General features: G+C 38.8%; 1 protein-coding gene across 4 annotated transcripts in view; it reads left to right on the top strand.

Moving 5' to 3' along the window:
* The window catches only part of PDE1A (phosphodiesterase 1A), a 284,872-nt gene that overhangs the window by 166,656 nt on the left and 91,800 nt on the right, over window positions 1–26,416 (top strand). For all 4 annotated transcript variants that reach the window (XM_040972133.1, XM_040972135.1, XM_040972134.1 and 1 more), the window contains one exon: window positions 22,185–22,298. In XM_040972133.1, the coding sequence (XP_040828067.1) occupies window positions 22,185–22,298 (114 nt within the window). The remainder of the gene's footprint in view (window positions 1–22,184; window positions 22,299–26,416) is intronic.

The following is a 26,416-nucleotide window of genomic DNA, read 5'->3' as shown; positions in this document are numbered from 1 at the left end:
TATTTAACAGTACCACTGGGAGTCCTTTCATTTGGAAGGAAAGATAAATGCTGCAATGTATCTATATTTCATGGTGTAGTTGCCTAAATTATATAGTTCCTCTAGAGAATTATATGTATATACATACTTATAATTCTATTGATCTTGTATTTTGCATGAAGTTTGCCTCATGTCAGAGAGAATATATGATGCTTGCCCTTTTGGGATTCACTCGTTTCACTGAGCGTAATGGTCTCTATTTGGAATCATTTGATTGCAAAAGGTAGTTATTAACAGCTGGGGCACAAACCACTGCCCATGAGGGATGCTGGCACTTGAATTGGAGGATAAGCGAGTTGAGCTATTGTGGCAGCACCAATAGTCAGTGTTATTATGTATTTCATTTCAGGCAGTTTTATGTGCACTCTATTTTATCAGTACTAGACATGGCAATTAATACAACACCAGCTAGAGTGTAGAAGAATCTTTTTTCATTCTCTTTTGCAAAACCATCCTCTCACTGTATACCCCAGGAGTTTTGTTTCTTAAATAATTGAGTTGGAAGTTGTGTTTGGAAATCATAAATTGGGCCTGGAACAATAGCCTAGTGGCTGAAGTCCTAGCCTTGCATGTACTGGCATCCCATATGGTCACCAGTTCATATCCTGGATGCTCCTCTTCCTTTCCAGCTCCCTGGCTTTGGATTGGCTCAGCTCTGGCCATTGTGGCTACTTGGGGAGTGAACCAGTGGATGGAAGATCTTCCTCTCTGTCTCTCCTTCTCTCTGTAAATCTGACTTTCCAATTAAAGAAAGAAATCACAAATCATGAAAATAAATCACTTGAAGAAATAGCAAAAGGGATCACTATTTGCTCTTGGCCATGTATTCTAGATGTTATAGACAGAGTACCTTATAATAGCCACTGTTATTTAAAGGGGAGTACCTCAATTAGACAGTAATAATAGGATCCACAAGCTGGTGATTTACCTGTACTTATTCACATTCAAGGTATTAACAACATTCTAACAAGATACCTGATTTAGGGTAAAACAGTATGTTGTAATAAAATGAATAATATTTCCCAATCATTAATTTTGGTCATCTTTCCTTTGATGTAATATGACTCATTTAAATGCAGTAGATGTTATATACAGCTTCACGATTATAAATCACCCATTTTATCTTGCAAATTTTTGAATAATGTTGTTAGCTGAGATACTTAGAAAGTCAAGCCCATGTCTAAAATATTTATACTATATATCATTGCCCTCTCCAGCAATGAGAAGGTCAAATATTAGCCACTTGCAGATGAGTGGTTGATTTTCTCAAGGAATTCCATTATCTCAAGTGGTCACACAGGGCCTCTTATAATGAAAAAACTCAGTCATACGATAGAGGCAGTAGCTATGTGAGCTGATCAAGAGGGAGCTCATGCATAACTCTACTCCTGCCACAATTATTCCTCTCATGCATAATTACACAACTAGTAACCAAGAGAAGAAAACAACAGTTTGTTTTCCAAGTAATTCTATCCATTTGTTTACTCAATGCCCTTTTAATAAAGCACATTTCCTGCAAGATATAAAGTTAGTTTCTGATACTTCTATAATTCTTTCTATTATATCTTCTCTATAACTTGTTATTCTTGGCATTCAAGTACTGTTCTACACAAATTTTTTTATTGACCGATACAATTTTTATTACTCAGTAATATGGGTACATATGTACCCATGTCTTGGTCCATTATCCCTTTGCACATTGACTAACCAGATAATGCTACACAAAAATCCACCTATTAGGGTGTTTGCCAATGGTGCTCTTTTTCGGGGTAACTACTGAATGCAGAGGCAGTGTGATATTTTTAACTTCCCATGAATTGTTGCAATGAAACAAACCCTGTTTTTTTCCAACTCCATCAGTTGGTCATATTAAACCTCTCAAGTTGCATATATGTGAACTGAGAAAGAAAAGTCACTGAAACATGGAAATCCAAACTACTTGTAACTGAAACTCTTTTATTTGTTCAGCACACTAAGTATATCAGGATTTTACTCACAAATATAGCATCTCGATTACATGAAGGATTTCTGTTACTTTGAGCATCACAGTCACTGACAAACAGGCCAGAATATATTGATATGAATGATAAATATGAGCTATTTGAAATATGAAAAAGCTATGCTAAGTGCTATGCTTCTTTCTTAGTGCTAGAAAGTACAAGATACAATAACTTGTTCCTAATCTTGTAGGGTATAGCACCCCACATTCCAGAAAATACATCCCTAGAAACTTCATCAGTATAATGCAGCTTTGCCAGATATATGTCACAGTGTGACTGTCCTCATCTCTTGCTGATACTCAGCTTTGATTAGCATGATGTGAGAAATGCAGTGAATCTGTGTGATGTTCTGGGATCAAATGAAATGTCCAAATGATCATGAGTTCTTCATTGCAAGTTATCTCAGTAATCAAGAGTTAAACGTCTGGAGCATGCTTATAAGTATGCACTATTTTTCAAACATGTAAATCAGAATTGCCTTTGATTCTACATTGCTATGGGTATCGAAACACTGACTTGGTTTGGAAACTTTGATGATAAGCTCTAGAAAAGATGCTCAGGGTAGCAACTGTAAATGGAGCTGCTATTTAATTAAATCTGTGCTAGTCAGCCATCATGTGCCATTAAATGAACAATCAATCAATCAATCAACAGTCAATCTGGTGAATTCATTGGCATTAAGATGGAGATGAGGATCCTACACCATTAAGTCTTTTGTAGTGGCATTAATCCCTGTCATTACACTGAATTTGTTATATTCCTGGTCAGAAAAAGCATTATGGTTTCCAGGACTTACATGTTGGTTTTCTACCGTATCATTCTTATGTAAAGATTAAGAAATAAATTCACAGGTTGTCCTTCCTAGCAAGTAAATCTATCCAAATTCTACATCCAATGACTAGGGAGGTGATCACAGTAGGTGTTCATGAGCATGCTGTATCCATTGTGAGATTGCACTTGTCACTTTGCACAGATGTGCTGTTAAATAGTCAGAACCTGGTGGCATTTAAGGCTGTGATATCTAACACACTTGGAAATACACCATGATGATGATTTTGGATTATGAAGAGCTGTCATAGACTTCTTCCATAAACATATTTAGATTTCTTAGATTATGAATTTTTGTTTTATCAATAGTCGTTTTTACTCACTTAGTCTAGGTTAGGGGTGTGTATGTGTGTGTGTGTGTGTGTGAGTCAAATTCCATTGTTGCATACTCTGATTTTTTTTTTTAATTTTGAATTTTACAGTACAATTCCACAGAGTCTGGGATTTCCCTTCCTCCTCCCTAAATACCCACTTCCAGACTGATTTTCCCCACATTATTACAGTGGTATAGCCCTTCATAAGCGGTCATAAGTCTGTCAGTTTGCTATTTAACTATGCCCTAACATTGCTGGCACAGACAATGTTAGACAGGATAGTTTTTTTTTTTTAAGATTGATTTTTTTTTTAATTGAGAAGACAGCTATACAGAGAGGAAGATCTTCCATCCATTGGCTGCAATGGCTAGAGCTGAGTCAATCCAAAGGCAGGAACCAGGAGCTTCCTCCGGGTCTCCCACACAAATGTGGAGTCCCAAGGCTTCGGGCTGTCCACCACTACTTTCCCAGGCCACAGGCAGGGAGCTAGATGAAAAGCGGGGCGGCCAGGACATGAACTTGTCCCAATAGGGCTCTCAGCCCTTACAAGGTGAGGACTTTTGACACTAGTCTACCACACCGGGTCCAGGATAATTTTTGAATGTGTGCATGTGTGCATCCAACTTGACTTTCAATTCATTACATTTCAGAATTTATATTCCCTCAAGATGAGTTTCCAGGTATATTCCTCCAGTTTTTGTTGGTACATAGTACAGAGGTCCTACCACTCTTTGATGAATAATCTGTTAATCTGTAAAAGGAACTATGTGAGTTATTTCCCCAGCAAAATCACGCTGACTTGACCTTAATTGTTGATCTATAAGTAATGACATAAGGTGCAGAAAGATAAACGTCTGAGCCATCTGCTTCGATGAAATCTACATAATCTCCATGGTAGGAAAAGCTGCTATCTTGTAATAATTATTAGACATTTTTGTTATAGTTCAAGACAACTTGAGGTTTTATGTTACCATGTGCATCCATCCATACTGCCCTATCCCACATCTCATGGTCACAATTTCTACCAGAACCTTACGTTAGCATAAAGGACTTAGTGATTCTGTGTCTTTTCCTTATTCAACATAAGCAGCTATTTTTCCATCTATAGGAGATGAATGTCTAAGTGCTGTTACAAATATCTTATGGACATCACATTCTATCCTGAGTTTAGATCAATCCCATCTGATGCTAACATTTTCTCTCTTTAAGTGCTGCAGTGTACACAACAATTAATACCCAATTCCATATTCCTATAATTACTGTAAGCTACAGAGTACTCAGGTGTTCTGTGTAGCTATTTCCTTCCATCTTGATTTTTCCCCATTCAGCATAGGTGAAAAAAAATTGTACTGTAGCACGTAAAAGAGTATCACTACTTCGATTGCAGCTAGTAAAGGTTGCAACTGGCAAGTTGCCATCTGGCTTAAAAATCATCCAATTCTATTTGTCTGTCCTGAGAATAGCTTTTGTAAAGATTTATTTCTTTTTATTGTAAAGGCAGATATACAAAGGAGAGACAGAGAGGAAGATCTTCCATCCTCTGGTTCATTCCCCAAGTACTATAAAGCCTGGCTCTAAGCCAATCGGAAGCCAGTAGCCAGGAACTTCTTCCAGGTCTCCCCCGTGAGTGCAGGGTCCCAAGGCTTTGGGCCATCCTTGACTTGTTTCTTAAGCCAAAAGAGGGATGCTGGAGGGGGAGTGGAGCAGCCAAGACACAAACTGGCATCTTATATGGCATTCTGGCGCTTGCAAAGTGAGGACTTTAGCTACTAGACTGTGGCGCTGGGCAAAGTGAGGACTTTAGCTACTAGACTGTGGCGCTGGGCCCAAGAATGGCTTTTTAAATAAGAAAGTGCTATGTTTAATATGCTTTTTCAGAGCAGATCAATTGAACTCTGAAAACACATGAGCAAAGTGTTATCTAGCAATTTACAATCAGGCAGCTGAATCTTACTGAGGAACTGGAGTAAGAGCAAACGAAGGGTAAAATAAATGGGTATTTATATACCAGCCTCACTCTTGGCAGCCATTAGTGTGGCTATTTGCATAATCAATCATGATAAGTTAATAGGCAGAGTGGGATGTGACTCTGTGGAAAGTTCCTAGATGAAGGGATTCAAGTGCTGACTGTTGCATGCAGAAGAGAAGTGCACTAAAATGGCAAATCCTGAGTAGATATGGGCAAGGCACTGATAGTACTTTTGTTTATGTGACTGGCCTAACATTATAGTCTCTGCATTGTAGATGGAAAACCAAAGCATAAGTTTTCCAACTTGGTGTATTGTGATAATCTTACACTCTAGACTTTCACAATTGTTTTCAGAGAACACTGCCTTGACTTTCCTTAAGATTCACATATAATAAAAGAATCCCAATATGTTTTAATTGTAAGAACCCCTCTTTGTTGCTGGCTCAAAGATAAAAAGTTTTATAAATAGCTATCATCTTTTCTGCTTTGAGCACAGGAAATGAAATTAACAAGAAAAGACAATGTTCTTATGTGGGTGGGAGTGAGAAGGAACTAGGGGGTAAGTAGATGTATTTTCCACTAATGGAACAGATCAAAACAGTGGAAGTTTTGTGAAATAAACAATCATTTTTGTAAGCCAGGAATAGCCAAATATAACTTTGCAATTAACCATTACAATGGCAAAATATAAGTGTAGCACTGTATTAGTTTGAGTTCTTTTGAGAAGAAAGACAACCCATAGGATGTCTGTGGGTAGCATGAGTTTTAATTAAGAGTAATTGTGTCATGTGATTATGGAGCTTGAGAAGCCCTTGATCTGGACACCCACAAAAGCCCATGACACCATTCAGTCGTGAGTCCAGGGCTTGAGACAAAGGACAGTTAGACGTGCAGGTCAACCCGAGTCAGAATAAGACTGATGCTCATGCTGAAGGCATCACAAAAACCAAGGAATCAATTTCTTCCCTCTTCCACCTTCTGTGCTCACCATGCTCTCAATAGATTTGATGATGCACACCCATGCTAGGAAGGAACATCCACTTTGATAAACCTACTGCCTTAAATACAAAACTTGTCCAGAACACACTGACAGACACAACAAGAATGTTTAACCTAGGGACCCATGTCAAGTTGATAGATAAAATTAATCAGCATATATTCATCGCTCTTTCTCTCACATGCTCTCTGTCTTATACTCTGTCTCTTGCTTGCATACACATACACACAAACACACACACACACACGCACACGCACACGCACTATGGCAGATTGAATTCTTAGCCCCCAAAGGAAATTCTGCTAGTTAATTCTTGTTTGAGGATGGTGTTGTAATCCTTACTAGCTGGCCTTGTAGGCCTAATGGCTATATCTTCAGGGAAAGAGGATTCTGTCTACTTTTGTATATCTGTACACATCTGTCTATGTCTACGCTTATATCTGTATCTCTAGGGTTTCCTTGGGGTAGCCACAATTCATTCAAAGTATTTTCTTAAATGCACCTCCTTTAGTGAGTAAACACAAGTATTGTCCAAGACTAAGAAAATGGTCATAGGAGTCTGTATCATGGAATTGGAACATAGTAACGTGGAGACTGTAAATAAACACAAAGACAACTGGAAGCTCAAGCTGAGTCAATGCATGTTTAACCAGTGTTTTCCCCTCATGTGGTAGATGCCAAAGTACCATATACTGACTTTTATTGTGGCTCATGAAGGATGTGCCATTGGTTTTGTATATTGAATGGCATTAAAAGGGAAACTGCTCATGAGTTAGACTTTATTTAGATGCTCAAATTGTGAAACCAGACCTTTGTGTGTTAATTATTATTCAAATTTTAAGTTCATTAACTAGTAAGACGAATCTGTATCATTAAACTATGGTAGACGTCTTCCTCAAGCACAGCACATTGGACAAATGTGATTACAAAGCTCATCTTCTTTTCCATGTAAGAAATCGTTAGTTAGTGGCATCTAGGATTTTGCATTTTCACAGTAAGTGTCCACCAATAGTAAATCAGATACTCTCCTTTCTTTCTGTCTCTATGTACTTTATTCAGAAAATGGGTCTTAGGCTAATCTTGTAAAGAAAGAAGCTCAGAAAGCTTAAAGTTTCACATTTCTTTAGAAGTAGGCATATTTGGTCCTCAAGCTGGATGATCATCAGAAAGATAATGTAGAACTTAAATTTCTGAAATTAAGCCAGAGTTATATCTCTAGGGATTGTGATTCAGTTGGTCTTGGTCAGGACCCAGAAAACTTGATTTTCTAAAACTTTTCTGATGAGTCTGACAATCTTGAATTTCAGTAAATGTGGGAAAGAAAACTTTTGGCTTGCTTTTGAAAAGCTTGTGCTCCACCACCAACTCAAATGCTTTGACCTTCTGACAGCAGATTCAGGCTTCAAGTCTTTAGAATGTCTATTATTGGATTTATAAATTTGGTGTAATTATTTTATTATTATTTTATTATAAAATATTTTATTAGTTATTTTTTATTATAAAATAATTTTATTAGTTATTTTTATTAATCTGTTTTCATTGCAATGAATAGACAATTAATTTACCTAAAGATACTTAAAGTGAAGTGAGGCAGCTACTGCAGGTCAAGGATTTCTCTTTCATTGCATTTGTGTTGTTCTCTTATCCCAGATCATTTTGGTTTGCAATGATTCCTATGGCCCTGGTTGTACTACATGGTTTCTCTCCCTAAATTCACTTTCATATTAACCTACCACTACTATTTACATTATTCTGAATCACAGTTTTTAAGTTTTTTGGAGAGACCGTAGCTGTTGCTCACAGGCCTTGTTAACATAAGTAAAATTTAGTGCTAAAAGGCTCAAATCCCATGTTAATATGAAATTGATTTTAAGAACTAATGAAAAAATAAAAATGAATAAGTTATTTGTGAATAACATAAAATGATTGGATCTGTAGACATGGAGGTTATCAAAGGTTTAACAGTTGAATATTTACGCACAAACAAAAGCACAAGCAACTAAAGAAAAATCTCTCTGAAATAGCAATCTTGTTTGATGAAAGGATCTTTACAGAAAGTTTCTGGTGTTTCAGAATTTTATGAGGAAGGCATCTGTAAAACCACATATACACGCAAAACCTGTTCAATCAGCTGAGCATTTGACAAAAGAACGCTCATTATCTTCACTGAATATAATTTATTTTAAAATTAGTGATACATTTTTGATAGGCCATATTGTACTTCTAGTCATATTTTTTATAATCACAAAGTATGTGAAGAAGGCGTGTGGCATAAAAGATTAAGCTTCTACCCACAGCACAAGCATCCCATATGGATGTAAGTTCAAGTCCCAGCTATTCTGCTTGCAATCCACCTCCTTGCTAGCAGCCTTAGAAAAGCAAGGGGATATATTTGGTGCAAGTGTGTGGGCTTCTTCTAGCCACCTGGATGAGCTGAAGGAAGCTCTTGGCTTCTGGCTTTGGCCTGGTCCAGGTCTGGATGTTTCAGCCATCTAGGGAGTCAACAGACAGAAAAATCTCTCTCCCTTTGTCTTATCTTCTCTAGCTGTAATTCTGACTTTCAAAGTAAGTAAATAAGTCTTATGATGTGCTAGCCTTATGGCTAATGTCCTCACCTTGCATACACTGGGATCCCATATGGGAGCCAGTTCTAATCCAGGCAGCCCTGCAAATGTTAGGCCAAGAAGAATCCCACAAGACAGAAAACATTTGACCTAGTTTTTGTAGGATGACTTATAATTTGGTGAATTTTGCTGGAATAAAGTGCTCAGGGATTTGCTTGGGGATCTCTGAAGACAGTGTGGAACCTGGAGAGGCTTACCTTGCTTGAATACACAGTGTATTGGGATTATGTCAGTGGCCATATACAAGAGATGTATTAAGTAGGGCAACATGCTGACAGAGTCTAACAAGGGAATCGAGCAGTTAGTAGCCTGAACAACCGGCATGAGTGAGAGGGCATCAGGTTTACAGCTAAAGTTATGCAGCAAGGAAGGAAAGATCAGATACCGGAAATGTGATGGAAACCAACGACAATTAGTGACTAACAGTATGGTGGATTATTGGAAATGTGAAGTCTGACATAGCAACACTTCTGTAGCCTTCAGGAACGAGTCACTAGTTGGCACCCTCATATAAAATACCAGAGAAAGAGCAGAGCATGTTTGGGGGAAGTCAGTAAACCTCATCTGGGATTATGGCATTGACATTGCTGGCTGCAGTTTTAAATAGAAAGTATTTTATACGGTTGGAATATCAGTTGAGAGGCAGGAAATACAGATTTATATGACATTCATATAGCATCAAAAGATTTTGGGATCATGCAGGCAAAACTGAGGAGAAAGAAAGGGTGACACTAATACTTAAGGAACAGGATGATAAAAGAAACAGCAAAAAGTTGGAGGACAAAACAAATGATACAGTGTAATCTGGAAACACAAAAAAACATGAATAGCCAGAACTATCCGGAAGAATAAGAATTTAGCAGAAGGGATCACAATCCCAGATCTCCAGACATATTATAGGGTGACAGTTATAAAAACAGCCTGGTACTGGTACGGAAACAGAGAGGTAGATCAACGGAGTATAATACAAAGTCCAGAAGGGAAACCACAGGTGAATAATGATCTAATCTTTGATAAGAAAACAGAAAACAATCTGGGAAAAAAAAGGAAGGGCTCTTCAATAGATGCTGTTGGGACAACTGGCTAATAGCCAATTGTAGAAATAAGAAGCAAAACCCACACCTTTTACCATACACAAAAATCAAATCTAAATGGATAAAAAAATCTAAACCTACACCCAGAAATCATCAAACTTTTGGAAGAAAAAGTTGGAAATACTCTGAAAGACATAGGCATGGGCATAAAATTCCTAGAAAAAAAAAAAAAGTCAGAAGCAAAAGAAGTCAAAACCAAAATAAACAAATGGGACTACATTAAGCTAAGAAGTTTTTGCACAGCAAAGAAAACAATCAACAAAGTAAAAAAGCAACCAACAGAATGGGAGAACATCTTTGCACACTACACAGGAGACAAAGGGCTAATTTCCAGATTACACAAAAATTATCAAGAGTCCAAGGAATCCTTAGGGATTAAGAATAATGAGAAACATAATAAGGTAAGAAAGCGTGGTACAGGAAAATGTGAATGTAGGGGCAGGATTCTGGGGCTTTAATTTTGAGTGCCTCTAAAAAAATTCTTTAAAATCTAAAATGTATTGATGTAAATAATTAATGCACATATGGAAATCATTTAAAACAATTTCATACCTTGTATTCATGCTTAGGAAGTGTTTGCTATTATTTAATAAACAGGTTAGAAAGCTATGCAACATGATGATACAATATTGAAAAAAAGCTTATGTATAGGAAAGATATAAAAGTTATGTGACTGGCATTGTGTCATAGTCAGCAAAGCCAACAGCTGTGACATCAGCATACTATTTAAGTGCAGGTTCTTGTCCTGACTGCTTCCTACCCCACAACCCGCTAACTGAACTGGGGAAAAAACGGGAAGAAGTCCCAGTTAACTGGAAATCTAAGGCATTCTATCAAAACCGCTTTATAATGACAATTGCCAAAAAATTTCTACATATTAATAGGGCTCAAACTTCTCACACTAGAATTTAAACTTATAGAAAATGGGATGTGGCTCCTTCTTGCTTGTGTACCATATCTATCTTCCTTCAAGTAAACATCTCTCTGGTATCTCAAATTAATTTCAACAGGTCAGGGCTACCAGATCATTAGATGCTTGAAACCCAGGGCTTAATTCAGTTGTATCCAGAGAAAAGAAGAGTGTGTAATTAATTGTAGCAAGTTTTCTATTAAAGAACCATTTACTTGACCTAATGCCACACTCACCCTAAGTGACATTAAGTATCATGAGCTTTGGAATTTTGCACTATCCTTAAACTAAGGATGTGTTGCTATACAATAATTTAAGAGCCGTAAGAGTTTTAACAAGCATAGGCATGTTGCCATGGAGTCCTAGCTAACCACTAATTTAATAAAATAATTCTGTCTTGTCTGTACTTTCATTTTATACTCTTTGTAATTTTTTTCAAAAAAATGTCTAGTTATAGCAATGGGCCTTTGTATCATTTGAAGTCAAGAATGATTATTTTCTTCTGGATGAATTCATCTTTCATTTGTTTCCAGAAAAGCTTAAGACTTTCTATCTTTGCTTGTTAAACTAATGGTTACATATTTTTTTCTGAGTTTATAGTTGAAAAGATTGTAAAAGTTTACAATTTCTGAAATAAATAATATGAAAGTTCCAAGGAGAGCCCCATATTATTGCTTTTATCACTTCCTTAAATCTATTGGTTTATATTATACAGTCCTTATTTAGGGTTGCCAGGGAGGTATAAAATGTGTGTGTGTGTGTTGTATATGTGTAAAACTCAAGACCTTTTGTATATATTTTGATCAAAATGATTCTTCAAAGGGAAAGCAGCATTAACAGCTTGTTACTACTAGGAAGATTCAGTAATTGAAAAATTCCATCAAACTTGCTATGAACATCTACATCAAAGACTGTTTTCTTTTTAAAGATTTATTTTATTTTTATTGTAAAGTCAGATATACAGAGAGGAAGAGAGACAGAGAGGAAGATCTTCTGTCCGCTGATTCACTCCTCAAGTGACCGCAAAGGCCAGTGCTGTGCCCATCTGAAGCTGGGTGCCAGGAACTGCTTTCCAGGTCTCCCACTCAGGTGCAGGGTCCCAAAGTATTGGGCTGTCCTCAACTGCTTTCCCAGCCACAAGCAGGGAGCTATATGGGAAGTAGAGCTGCCGGGAATAGAACCAGCGCCCATATGGGATCTTGGCATTCAAGGCGAGGACTTTAGCCACTAGATCACGCCGCCGGGCCCCAGGTCTGGGTTCTTAGGTTAGATTTCCACCAAGGTCTCCATAGCCCCAGCTCCTGGCTCACTACTCTCCACCTCCTCTGATACCATGCTGAGGCTGCACCGTTGTCTCTGCAACCTTTCTCCCACTTCCAGTTGGAGTGGGTCTCAGGATTAGAGAGACATCAGGTGTCCTATATAGTTAGGTTGGTGGTGGTGCTGATCTTGCCGGAACCTGTTGGATGTTAGGTCTGGGTGCTACAAAGACCTATTTTGACCGGTATTTGGCCACAGTAGGTATTATTTTCCTGCAGGACCAGTGCAATCCACAGAACTCAGTGAGTTCTCATGAGCTCAGCACATGCACAGTTCACTGCTGTCCCATGCAGTCCTAAAGCTATTGCCACAGTGCACAAAATGGCGCCTGACAGACATACCACTACTAGAGTTATTGATTTGCTGGCCATCAGGTCTAAGGGCTACCCAGACCTGTCTTGGGTGGAACCTGTAGAATGCCATGTTGCTGCAGTTCACTGGGTCAGAAATGAGTTCAGTCGCAGCTCAGCGTATGCTCAGTCCTTTCCTTTGCCTTTGACTCCTTACACAAAATGGCACCCAATTTGGCGCTAGGTGGCTGGCTTGGCTGTAAAATCCACCGTGTTCCTGTACTGCCCGTCTAGTATCTGTTGCTCTGTCTCTGCTCCTGGTCAAATCCAACGGACCAGCAGGACAGACAGTTCCTTGTCTGGGTTCACCTCCCAAGCTCCCAGTGAAAGTCCCTTCCCACCTGGTTGCTGCTGGAGTTCCAGCTGCTGGTGGAGTTCAGATCACCGTTAGCTGAATGCTGCTGGAGTATCAGCCACTGCAACACTGCACCATTGTGTCTGCTGCTTTCCTGTGTCTTGTCAGTCTGCAGGTACCCCTCTGCTGTTGTGCTGTCCTTTCCTATTTCCTGGATTATGTCTGCTCTGCTTCATCCTGATTAAATGTTTTTCCATCCATTTAAATGTGTCCTTATTCTATTCTGCCATCTTGATTCGGAAGAATGTTTTGAGGATCATTAAAATGTGACAGTAAGATACTGGTTTGCTTTTCCCAATATTTGTTTCAGAATTATTTCTCTAATGTGTGTTAATTACATGTAGCACTAGATTCAAAAATATGTTGGGGATGTGTGCGAGATGCATTCATCAATTGCTTGTGGAGTTTAAAAATTCAGCCATTACTCACTTGCTAATCAAGTGAACGATTTTCTAAACACCTATTAAGATATGCATGTTGCCAAAACAATAACACACTCAAAATCTTATTTCTTTGGGACATGCTGACATTTGTCACACTCCACAGATTTCTTCAGACCTCTTTGGACCATAGTAGTACATGATGAGTGCAATGTGCATTCTGGATGCTTAGTTACTTTCGGTCCCTCATCAGCAATGATAATAGCATCTGTATAATATCTGGTTCTTTATTGCAACAATTGATTATTGAAGCTTCCCTTGAGCCTTCTAGTCCATGTGGTTAGTATTCAGATAGGTTTCTCGAAATTACTTAGATATTTTATTGGCATCAGTTTAAAGTTGTATAACCATTTGTTCCACTGGCTTGTTTTAAGCAGTTTCTTTGAAAAACACTATGATTTTAAGCATCACTGAGACAAAATACTGAGTATAACATTCTTCAGTGTGATTTTTTAATAAAATAGCTTAATACCAAACTGCAGTAGAAAACCAGCATCTGTGTCACAGAACTTCAGAGTGTATCACACTTTCAAATTAAAGTGCGAGGCACCCAAGAAAAGCCAAAAGAATCATGCTTTTGTGAAGTATCAAAACAGGAGGAATGGTGCCAATTGTCAGAGCAGGGTACAGAGATCAAGCTCAGAGCTTCTTGCAGCAGAAGAAAGGAAGCAAGGCTTTCAAGTTTTAGAATCCTAATCTAAAATAATTGTCAAACTATCAATCAAGTGGAAAGAGAACAAAAGTACTTAGTACTCAGAGACTCAAAAATTTATGTCACAAACACATCTAATGGAAACAATTGGAGAATGTGCATTTTCCAGCAAAAGAGAATTCAGAAAGAAAGAAGCCATAGAATTCAGAAACAGAAGGTCCATAAAGGATGGTGGTGAAGGAAAGCCTCTGGATGACAATGTATCAAATCTGGAATATAACACTCCCCTGGGAGCCGGAGCATAGAGTGTAAGGTAAAGGTGTCCAGAATAAACGAGAATCGATACTTAAACTTTGACAGGTGTAAATTAGGCTTGAAGGGACAATTTTAGATAGATACGGATACAATAATGCTAGTGATTGTTACTTGTCATAATTTTTTAAAATCCAGGAATCAAGTATAATTTTCAATACAATTCAGCTGTGAAATAAACATTCCCTGGTGCAAGTTTGCAACTAAATATAAACATTGAATATTGATAGTGTTATAGGAGCAAGCATTTGATAAAGTGGTGAAGACATTGCACTCTACCTTTTTGTCTGCTCCACAAATTAGGAAGGAAAAAACATCATGTTTTCTGACTACTGGGTACCGTACTTCTGGGCCTGTTTGCCCTCTGACTTATTCCTCCCTCTATCCCTGTTCAGCTGTGTTTGCATTATCATTGTTTGAATTTCCCAAGCCCTTGTGTCAGCTGACTGGATTTAGCAAATGGGCCAGATTGTCAGGGAGTTTGAGGTAGGTGAGGTGAGGGAAGAAGGGAAAAGTCAGATTATTGCTCTCCTCCCCTCTTCCTCCAAGAATTCTCCCCTTGCATCAGCTGTTTCTCTTTTGTAACGAAACAGTCCCCTTGCACAGGATAACTGGTACCTTTCCTGTTGGCACATATCAAAAGTTCCTTCAATTTGTTGAGCCTGTTCTCATTTGCACTTCAAAACTTTCTGCATTTGCTTATTTCCCTGGGCCATCTTAACATCTCCCTTCATCCAAGAGCTAAACTTCTAGTCTTAGATCAAAATTGTCTTTCTCTGCATATGCACTGGCTGATTCAATTTGGGAATGTTTTATTTTTTTATCCCCATTGTTAATCTGTACTAAATTTGCAACTCAGTAGCTATTCCAGTGATGGTGGATTCTAAGAATTGCTGTTGATGTCAATGTAATACTCCAAAATCTCATAAGGAAAAAATGTTTAGAGTGATCCTGAGATTATGGATATAAAGCTATATGCCACATGGCAGAAGAAATTCTGTAAAATCAAAGACGAGGTTTTGGGCTGGGCGTGGTAGACAATGAACTGGGGTCCTTGTCATATGGGCACTGGTGGTCCTAACCCTGGTGGCCCTGCTTCCTATCCAGCTCCCACCTTGTGGCCTGGGAGAGCAGTCCAGGACCACCCAAAGCCTTGGTAACCTATATTTGCAAGGGAGACCCAGAAGAGGTTCCAAACTCCTGCCTTTGGATCTGCGCAGCTCTGGCCGTTAAAGCTACTTGAGGAGTGAATCAACGGCTCAAAGATCTTCCTGTCAGTCTCTCCTCCTCTCTATATATCTGACTTTGCAATAAAAATAAATAAATCTTTTAAGAAAAAAAGAAAGATTTTTCTGGTCCAATTTTGGTGATGTCTTGAACCCAAGATATTTAGAGAGATAGAGAGGGAGATTATCATTCAAAGTAGAGGTAATTTGTTTTCAGATACATACAACAATTATCCCCAAAAATATCCGCCTTCTCAATCAGTTCATGTCAATTCAGTGTGCTTGTTTATTATACCACCAAGCTGCTGGTGAATGATTTGGCTTTCAGGAGACTCTTCTTTAAATGAGTCACTTTTCCTCTCCTGGAGTGACAAGAGTGACAGATGGACTTCTCTGCTCTCAGATAGTATCTGCCAATGAAATATTTTTGTTTACAGATTTTCATGTGTTGTGCAATCTATTATAATTGGGAAAAAAAATCCATGTTGACTTTTCTTTCTGTAGGTCTATGTTTTTGTATGTGTAGTTCTCTGAAACTCTATTTTTATGATTTTCCTTCTCAGTGTATTTTTAGAGCTCGTTGGTACATGATGCCACATTAGTTAAGAGTAGATGTCCCAAGATGCCTTCTATATGTGTATTCTCCAACCCTCCTCCATTTGTATGCTCATTCTAGCCACTGAATCTGATCACACCCAGATTGCAGATGTCCCAGCCTCCACATCTATGAAAAAGAAAATCCTGTTGTTTTATAGGACACATTCAATAAACAGTTATCTTCCTATTACACCCTGAATAAATGGGCTAAGGCATTGCTTTTTAACACATCAGTGTTATTTTTATTGAGTTGGTGCCTAGATTACCTGCTTAGCTTATGTTATCAGATTTGCAGTTCTTCAGTCCTCTTCTTGTTTCTGAATCAGCCTTGTCTCGTGAAACTCTTGGGCTACCCAATCTTGTGTCTACTCACTTCCATTCTTTCTCAGTCGTATTTTAAGCATTTTACCAAAATTGCATTAAAACACTTTCATTGTTAGCAGATTTTGCAAAAAGAACTGTGATATATTCAGTCATTATGGTGCACTCCACTCTCAATGTCTCATGGTTTCCTCATTTCACTTTCTTTTTAAAATTTGTTAGTTGAAAATCAGATCTACGGCGAAAGAACACATACACAGAGGGAGGGAGAGAGATTCACTCCTCTGATGGCTGCAATGTTTGGAGCCAAGAGCTAGAAGCTTCTTTTGGTCTCCCGCATAGGTTCAGGAGCCCAAGGAATGGAACTCTGTTGCTTTCTCACACCATAGACAGGAAGCTGCGTAAGAAGTGGAGCATCCAGGACACAAACCAGTACTCTAATGGGGTCCCAGTGCCATAGGTGGGTAATTAGATTGCTACAACACTACACTGGTACCATCATTTCACTTTCTTGATTCCACTTATTATTTATTCCATTTTTGTGTTCACCTCAAAGCCAAAATATGTACTTGTGTTTTTTTTATAAGATTTATTTATTTTTATTGGAAAGGCAGACGTACAGAAGAGAAGAAGAGACAGAGAGTAAGATCTTCCATCCAATGGTTCACTCCCCAAGCGGCCGCAACGGCAGGAGCTGAGCCAATCTGAAGCCAGGAGTCAGGAGCCTCTTTTAGGTCTCCCACGTGTGTGCACAGTCCCAAGGCCCTAGGCCATCCTCGACTGCTTTCCCAGGCGACAGGCAGGGAGCTCGATGGGAAGCAGGGTCACCAGGACTAGAACCGGTGCCCATATGGGATCCCGGGTGTGCAAGGTGAGGACTTTAACCCCTACGCTATCACACTACACCCTGTACTTGTTTTCAGTTATTTCAATATGTGGACATAGACTATGCAACCAACAAGTATATATTTAATTTTCTTGTTAAATTCAAATTTCTTTGTTTGGCATCACATGTGCCTAAAAATACCTAGAAAAACTAGAATCTAATATCACCCTTAACTCATAATTGTAATCCTTTTTACCCTTTGAAAATCTTTACTATTCTAAATTTTGAGTTTTAGAGGAAAGAAATATTATTCATAGTTTTATGCTTTTAAAACAAAACATAAAAAGCACACATTTTCCATCTTTTATAGCCACACTTCTGTATAACAGGTTTCACACTTCTGGATTCAATCAACCTTGATTAAAAAAATATTCAGGAAATTGGGCCCAGCGTGGTAGCTTAGTGGCTAAATTACTCGCCTTGCATTCACTGGGATCCCATATGGGTGGTTCTAATCCAGGCGGGCCCACTTCCCATCCAGCTCCCTGCTTGTGGCCTGGGAAAGCTATCAAGGATGGCCCAAAGCCTTGGAACCCTGCACCCACATGGGAGACCCAGAAGAATCTCTAGGCTCCTGGCTTTGGATTGGCTCAGCTCTGGCCATTTCGGCCACTTGGGGAGTGAATCAGCAGTCGGAAGATCTTCCTCTCTGTCTCTCTTCCTCTCTGTATATCTGACTTTCCAATGAAAATAAATCAATATTTTAAAAAATATATTCAGGAAATAATGTCTACTGAAGCAGTGCAGACTTCTTTTTCTTGCCATTAATCTCCAAGCAAATATAACATCTCATTAATTTGCATTGTATTAGGTGTTTTGTGAAATCCCAAGATGATTTAATGTACATGAAAGATTGTGTATATAGGCTATAGGCAGATATTATTTAAGGGATTTGAGTATCTGTAGTATCTTTAAACGTGTAGCCCTTGCTTTTTGGACTGCTATTATTCTTAATTCCTGAGCATTGGTGTGTAAATTGAGTAAGACGAGTTTATTAAATAACAGATGGCTAGTATCATTTTTCATTGCTTTGGGCTCTGAGGAAGCAAGAATTACAGAAAATGACACCATGGTTACTTGTCCTGACAGTTACTAATGTGTGATTTCATGTACTGCTTCTTAATGGTCGTATTTTAGTGTTAATATCCAGTGTAGCTATTCATTTAACTTTACCAAGAAAGATTCTTATTGAAGATTTGAAACCACAAATCCTTTGTTGATGTTTGGTCTTTAGTCTTTTTTTTTCTTAAGAAAGTTGTTAACTTCATGTAATCTGTAAAATGTGACTTTTTTGTTTTAATAATCATTTCAAAATTCTCATCTACTAAACCTACTACCTTTGACATATCTCTATCATTTTCAAGTATTTTTATCTTTGTTATTGATTTGACTTCCCACTTTGCATACTTAATAATTCTTTTTCAGCAAGAGACCTATTTGGGGGGAAAAAATGTAAAAAGCAGAAGTGATGCTGGAAGTCAGAGAAATTTCAGTGTTGCTCCTGAGAATCAAAAGAATTGTGGTTTGGTTCCTAAGCAGGGAGAGATCAAAATGTATCCCATAATGAAAGGTCTTACAAGATTTGAAACATCCTGGAAATGCCCAGTGACTAGGCATAATTTAGACAGCCGAAGATGGTTGGGAAATGGGAAGAAGGAACTTCAGTAAGAGACAGGAACTTGCATTCAAGATGATGTGAGAATTTTTGAGGAATCGTGACCAAACCAGTTTGCTTGGAAACTGCAGTATAAGTAAAAGCAGAGGTTAGAATTATATGCAAATATTTGTATAATATATGCAAAAACATACCACCTGCAGAGATTGCAAACATCTTGAAGATAAGTAGTGTGGTGCGTACATACATATCCATGAATTGCATGTGTGTGTGTGCTTTCATAAATGCTTTGATGTATATGTTCCTGCATAATGAAATTGATTCCAATCAATGGTTTAAGTGAATTAAGACCTTTCTGGAAATCCTGTCTGTTCATAAATAATTGCTTATATTCTTGATAAGGTAAGTACTGGCTTGTGTTGCTACAAAAGAAAAAAGCTAATTGGTGTGGACCAAGTGTGGCACCCAACTGTAAGCCTCAGTGGGTGGTTGGTCTGATTGGGCAATACTACTATTCCTGCCTGGACAGGAGGTGGACTAAGTCAGTCTGAGCCAAGGACCCACCGGTATGTGCAATATCTGCAATTGGAAGGAGACTTCCATGGCAGAGGAGCTTGCGGAATTCCTTTGTAAAGATGCAGTCCCTGCAGGTGAGAGTGAAAACCAAGACTGGGAGCAGCATAGTCGAGGCCAGTTTACAGATACCAGCCAGCATACATTGGTGTCCGTTCTGGGAGTGACTCAGGTTGGGACCTGCTCATAACACCCACTGGCAGATCTGAGAACCAGGACAGGGTGCAGGACAATTCAGGTCAGGCTATAGCACCAGCCAATTCATATCAGGGCCAAGATTGTGGGCTGACTGGGTTGAGCTAGGCTGTAACACTCACCAGTATGGATTGGAATTGGGGGGCAAATCGGGCAAGGCCAGGCTAAGCACCTGCCGACAAATGCTGAGGTACCATTCCAGATTGGGCCACAGCACCCACCAGCACATGCCAGATCCAGGGGTGGGGGAAGGGCTGGAAGAGTGGGGAGAGGAACAGGTGAGAGTTTTGAGGCTGGTGGTGCGGCTACAGAGGGCTCATCTCCTGGGCTACTACCTCAACTGGTGAGCTTGAGAGCTGGGACTGGAGGCAGACCAGGCCAAGGAGCTACAACACCCATTATCCAGTATGTCAACTGGATTAGGGAAAGAGCCAGGCTTGGGTAACCAACTGTATCCACTGATGCAGGCATGTTAGACTTTGCCACAGCGTCAGCTGGCAAGTGCTGGGACTGGAGGTAAAACCTGTAAAGCTAGACTGCAGAACTACATGGAGAGTGAAGATCCGGGACTAGGAGAGGGTCCAGTAGGGAAATGGTGAGCACCTCTATTATGTGCTATAACTCTCACTGGTGAGCATGAGACCCAGGACTGAGAGCAGGCATGGCTAAACAGGTGATGGCAACTGCTGTATAGTGGGGTCAGTTGAGTTGGGCTGAGCTTTAACACCCATTGACATGTATGAAAGCTGAATGAGATGTAGGACAGAATGGACCAGTTTGCTGCACATACTGGCAAGTACAGGGATTCTTTCTTCCATCTGAGTTCCTTTGAAACAAAATTTTTTCCCTAAATTTTTCATTTTGGAATCTTATCATTTGACCATACTTAGTTTCAAGAGACCCTGGTGAAACACTTTTTAGTGTGGACAATTCTGTACTTACCTACAAATACAGTGCATTTATTCAGAAACAGGAGAAACTATCTTGAGCACTTATGTTTCTAAACCACATCATACAATTGAGTTATACTCAAATATTTTCACAAGAAGGATAGATGATGAATTGTCTTAAGCCACTGTGGAGATACAGATGAGACAATATTTGCTTCTTTATTAATGAGTTAAAAACAGTTTTACTAAGTACAGCATCTTGGGTCACAAAAAGCTTTAGAAAATCTGAAAGCTGCCTGTTTCCTCTGTAACATTAGTGTCTGTTTCCGACAAACCTGGAAGCCAGGCCCTGTTTTTCCTTTTGAAGTCATGTACTATTTGTCAGTTTATCTAATGTCATTGCTATTGTTGTTGTGCTTTGCTTCACTTCATTGACAGTTCGGGGGGTGTCTATCAAATGTACTGTTCAATGATGTTGTCTGCTAATGTTTTATCCACTGAAAGGAAAACACTGAAACAATTATATTCTCCTGATTATGTTTTTAAAATACATTTATTATTTACTGAAACACAGCTTTGTTGATATAGGGGCTCATCCTTCTCCATCCCCCCCCCCACTTTTGAGTAAGTTTTAATATAGATGCAATTTCCCCCCATAACGTGTTTGTATAAATGGAGATTCAAATACCTTCTGTGAAATTCCTCACTTGTCTTTACAGTTTAGATTGACAGGAGAAATCATCCAAGGTGCATCATCAGAAAATTTGCCACGTTGTCTCCAACATAGTCCTCTAGAGAAGACACACTCTGTTCTTTCTTTGGAAATACTTAAGGACAGGGATGAGATTAAATTATCTCTGACAATTTTGTATATTATATGTACAGATATTTCAGACTTTTCTGCTTAGTATAGGACAGTGTTTTCAGAAATGTTTGATTTATAATTGAATGCATAAAGGCTTCCAAAACTAGTACTTATTTGTTGTAATTTGTACAATGTCAAGTTTGTTAGACATTTATTGCTGCACAAAGATTGCCCCGTATGTTGTGGCTTAGAAGAATGGCATCGGTTATCACATGCTTTCTGTAAGTTAGGAATCTTGCTTTAAAAGTCCTCGGAGATTTGGAGCACATCATCCTATGGGAAGAAATGAGAGAAAATATCTTCTAGTTTAGCCTCAGGTTAAAAATCATTTCAGTAAAACCAGTAAGCATGTATGCATTTCCTTCTTATCTCAATTAAGCATGTAGGAAGGTTTTGCCCTTCATCCTCGTTTCTATAGCTGTATATGGTGATCAACAGCAGCAGGATGATCAGAACGGTGCCCTTTAAATGATCTCCTAGCAACAACTCTGAGGAATTAGAACAAACAAGGAATTCTGTTGTTAGGAAAATGCCTGTGTTGTCATCTCAGGAGGACCAGGCTTGACAAGTGGCACGTTAGCTATGTTCACTCCTAATGTTATTGACAGGTAAATGTACTTTGTAAAAATTGCTTAAGGGGTAAGCCTTAAGCTTAATTCTGCCAAATATTTGGAAAATAATTATTTTTGATGAGCTAGAAGTAATGATGTTAAAAAGTTTTAGTCAATTTGTGTGTTTAACGTTGTACCAGTTTTGCCAAGTCATAATGTGACTTATCTCTCTCTTTCTCTTTGGCAACTTTTTTGAAACAGATTAAGATGCTTAGTGAAGCAGCTGGAAAAAGGTGATGTCAATATCATCGACTTAAAGAAGAACATTGAATATGCAGCCTCTGTGTTGGAAGCGGTTTATATCGATGAAACAAGGTGACTACTCACCCACAAAATCCTGTTCTTTCTTTTCTCGTCTCTTTTCCTTGTTTCTCTTTCTTAACCCCCATTCACCTCAAATGGAAACCTATCATCTCTGAGAATCCTACTAAGAGCATAAAAGGTCTTCTTCATACAGAAAATTAATTGGATTAAAATTCTTTTTTAAAATTCAAGGCTGAATCTATACACTTTTATAAAATAGTTAAGTGCTAAACTTTTAAGTAGGAAAAAAAGAGTTCATTTTCCCCTCTCCTCCCTCACTTTAATTAGGCCCAAATTTTTCAATACCAGAGACATGCAAGGGCTTATATTTCTTCTCAGTGATTAAAAAAATGCCTGTTATGTCATTTCAGAGTTCCTGCTGAGACAAGGAAGGTCTGAGAACAGGCACTCTCAGATGTGCTCTGCACTAGTGCCCAAACCAAGCCAAGTAATTAGCTTAGTGATACATAGACTAGGAAAGTTAACCTAGTGCTGTGGTTTTCAAACAGGTCAGTTATCTTCTAGGGGCCATTTGGCACATCTGCATTAGTCCACTGTCAGTTCATACTCCTAGAGAACTGAGACCTGTTCTTGATTGACATTTCAAGAAAAAAAGCAGCGTAAAAACAAACAAAAAAAATAAAGATGATGGCGAATCAGGGCTGCCAGCAACTTCAAAGGTGAGAGAACCAGAAACAAACATTTCCAGAACATGCATATTAACAGTCCTGAGCTTTGCAAAGCCGTAGAACAGGTGGTACAAAGGGCTCTTGAACGCTCAATGCTGACTGGCTCCACCCTCCACGGGTGTGAATATTTGCAAGGGAACCGGCTGAGAAATTATAAAACTCAATCAAAATATCATAGGTTACAAACTGTTGAAGGTATCAGCTTCTGTATTTAGTCATCTCTGAAGAGCCACAAAAGTTCCTTGGGAGAAAAAAAAATGACCAGTATCTCAGCATTCATTACATAGTTGGCAGAAAAATTTACATGTCTGATGAAATCCATTGGTCCTGTAATTTACTGGCTCTCATACCACATTGCTGAACAGTGTGAGAGGCTGGAGAGGGAAACTGCCCATTGGAATTTATTTGGCAGGTGCCAGGTCTCAGCCTAGGGAAGGTGGGAAACATGAAATGAAAAGAGAAAACAAAGTGCGATTCATGTATGAGTCCTGGACTTCATGGATGTACCTGTATGCATACGTGCACACACACACACACACACACGATGATGTGTACTGCATAGCAAAAGGGCATGATTCAAAAAGCAAAGCAAGATAAAGTTGGTTTCTGACTGTCTATACTCTGCTTCCAATCTATGTCATCCCTTTGTAAATTTCTTGGGTTACTTTTTAGTGATTTATTACAAGCTTTTATTTTTGTATTGTTTTCCTCTTTCCTTCAAGGAAGTAGCATACTCTGTGGTCTTTCATTCCCCTCCCCCTTTCACTAAACAAGAAAAATGAAACTTTCTCTTCATTAAATCTCAATCTTTCTGGTAACTGGAAATCTATGGTAATGGCCAACTGAACATGCCATGATGAGTGTTGTTTATCTTTTAAACAAAATTCTCCTGTCGAAGTATGCTCTGCGGGCATAAGGTACAAAAAAGGGTGACATTTTGCAGTATAAATTTTCTTCCACATTTGTTTTCTTGAAGGAGGAACAAGCTAAACTGAGTTAGATACTAGAGGTCTCCCCCCCACACACACACAGAAACTGATGTGGACAGCTATTCATGAACCGAGTTGCAAGAGATAGAGAAGTCATGTGAGAGACTACATGCCCTGGTTTAGTAAAATTAAAATGGATATGTTGAAGAGTAGAAGAAATCCAGGGCTCATATCACCATTTTCATCTTGCTCCAAATAGTTCAGCTTGAAGAGAAAAGTCTTGGCTCCTACTTGGAGCTTGGCAAAGGAATTAAGTCCAGATCTTCTCAGTACCCTGTTGCTGCTGCCATCAGTTACACTACGGCATCCAACTGGAACTAAAGAAAAAAAATACCAAATAGCACCCAAAGATATCTTTAGAAAAAGTCCTTTACAATGAAATCCACTCTGGAGAAGTGTGAGACTGCTGATCTGACTGATGTGTAAATGTCAACATCAGGATATAGAAATGTGCAAAACCAGGTACCATGACTCTCCAAGGAATGAGCTAATGCTTTATCAACAAACTTCTTTTGGAGATTGGTTTTATTTTAATTCGAAATACACATTTACAGAGAGATGGAAAAATAGGTTCTATCTGCTGATTCACTCCCAAATGTTCACAATGGCCAAAGTTTAGCTGATCTTAAGCCAGCAGCCAGGAAATTTTCATGGATTGCTCACATCAGTGCGTGGGTTCAAGGACTTGAGCCATCCTCTGCTAGTTTCCTAGGTCTTAGGCAGGGAGCTGGACACAAATCAGTGCCATAATGGGATGTTGGCAGAGGCTTAGTCTTCTGAAACATGTCACTGGCACATGGGTAGGCAGATTTATAAAACTGGGAATCACCACATGAGAAACTGAGCAGTGATAATGGTCTTGAAAGAATCTAAAAGAAATTTTAGAGATGAAGAATTCAGGTCACATAAAAAAAAAAAAAAAAAAAACACGGGAGAGGGGCCAGCATTGTTGTGCAACAGGTTAAGCTACTGCCTATAATGCTAGCATCTCATATTGGAGCTCAAGTTTGAATCCTGGCTGCTCTGTTGCTGGCTCAGCTCCCTGCAAATGCTCCTGCAAAAGCAGAGGAGGATGACTCAGGTGTTTTGGCTCTTTATCCATGTGGGAAACCTGGATGAACTTCCTGACTTTTGGTTTCATTCTGGCCCAGGCCCAGGCCCATCTGTCACACCATTTGGGGAATGAATGAGTAGATGAATGATCTCTTTTTCTCTCTCTCTGTGTCATTCTGCCTTTCAAACAACAACAAAAAATACTTATCTTTTAAATAATAAAATGATGTGTGTTATTAAAAACAGAGTTGAAATTTCAGCAACAGACTACATCAAGGATAAGATCTAAACCTGAAGACAAGTTTTAGGATACTCTGATTCTGCCCTCCAAGAAAAGAGAAAAAACATGGTAGCTGAAAAAAAATATAACATTCAAGACTTTTGATACAAAATTAAATGAGAAAATATTTAATTTTTGGTCATCTCTATGTGGGGAGAAAGGAATAAAGGCATAGGAAACCTAATCAAAAGTTCCATCAGCAGGCACGATAATTGGATTAAGAAAAATGATTACATTTTCAAATGAGTAACTAAGGAAGAATGTTGAAACTTAGTACAAGATTAGCAGCAATCCAGGAGGAACACAGATGCCAAGAATGGCCGCATAAAGAAAATAATATATAGCACAACGCTCATGAAAGTCCCTGCCCCATGACCACAGGAATCCCTATGAAACAGAGTAGTCAAATTATACATCTTGTGGAGGTAATCATTGGTAGAGCGAAATCTAGTCAAAATAGACTAAGGCCTCAATAAAGAGCTACCCAAAAAATCTCAGGGCCACTCTACTTCAGAGAACTCTCATTATTGCCTCCCCACAACTTTCAGAGCACACGCTGTGGTTGTGTGTAACTTCTTGGAAAAGGAGTCACCTTTGACTTTCCCACATCTCCAGGGAACAGAAGTCCTTTCCTATCTCCATTCCCAGAGTACCACATTTGTTACAGATGTGTGGAAACCTAGCAAGAAAGATTGTAGCCTCATGGTTCTAACTGAATCCAGCAGAGCAAGGACTGAACCCAGCATCACAGCCTGCAGGGTAAACTGCATTTCAAAGCACAAGGAATGCAGAGCAACCTGGGGAACTAGACCTCAGGATCCTAGAATGATGGAGGCCTGCTCCCTCATGTTCGAAGAGGTTATCTTTTTCTCACATTATCCTCTTCCTTTAATGACTCAGGACCTTTCTCCTTACTACTAGAGCCTATAAAAATGAAGACTCTAGAGAAAGCTTTAGAAAAATCATTAAGCAAGAAAAAGATGTAAAAGGGCTTCAGTTAAGAAGTTGCATTATCTCTGAGTCTGTAGATGACATGATTCCATATGGAGAAGCCAGAAAATTCCATCAAGAGACTACTGTAGCTCATAAGAAAATTCAGCACAGTTGCAAGATACAAAT

The sequence above is a fragment of the Ochotona curzoniae genome, unplaced genomic scaffold, assembly GCF_017591425.1.
Source record: "Ochotona curzoniae isolate NIBS_2020 unplaced genomic scaffold, NIBS_Ocur_1.0 contig_2210, whole genome shotgun sequence".
NCBI lineage: Eukaryota > Metazoa > Chordata > Mammalia > Lagomorpha > Ochotonidae > Ochotona > Ochotona curzoniae.
The sequence above is the reverse complement of the archived record's forward strand: the minus strand, read 5'-3'. Positions and strand labels throughout refer to the sequence as shown.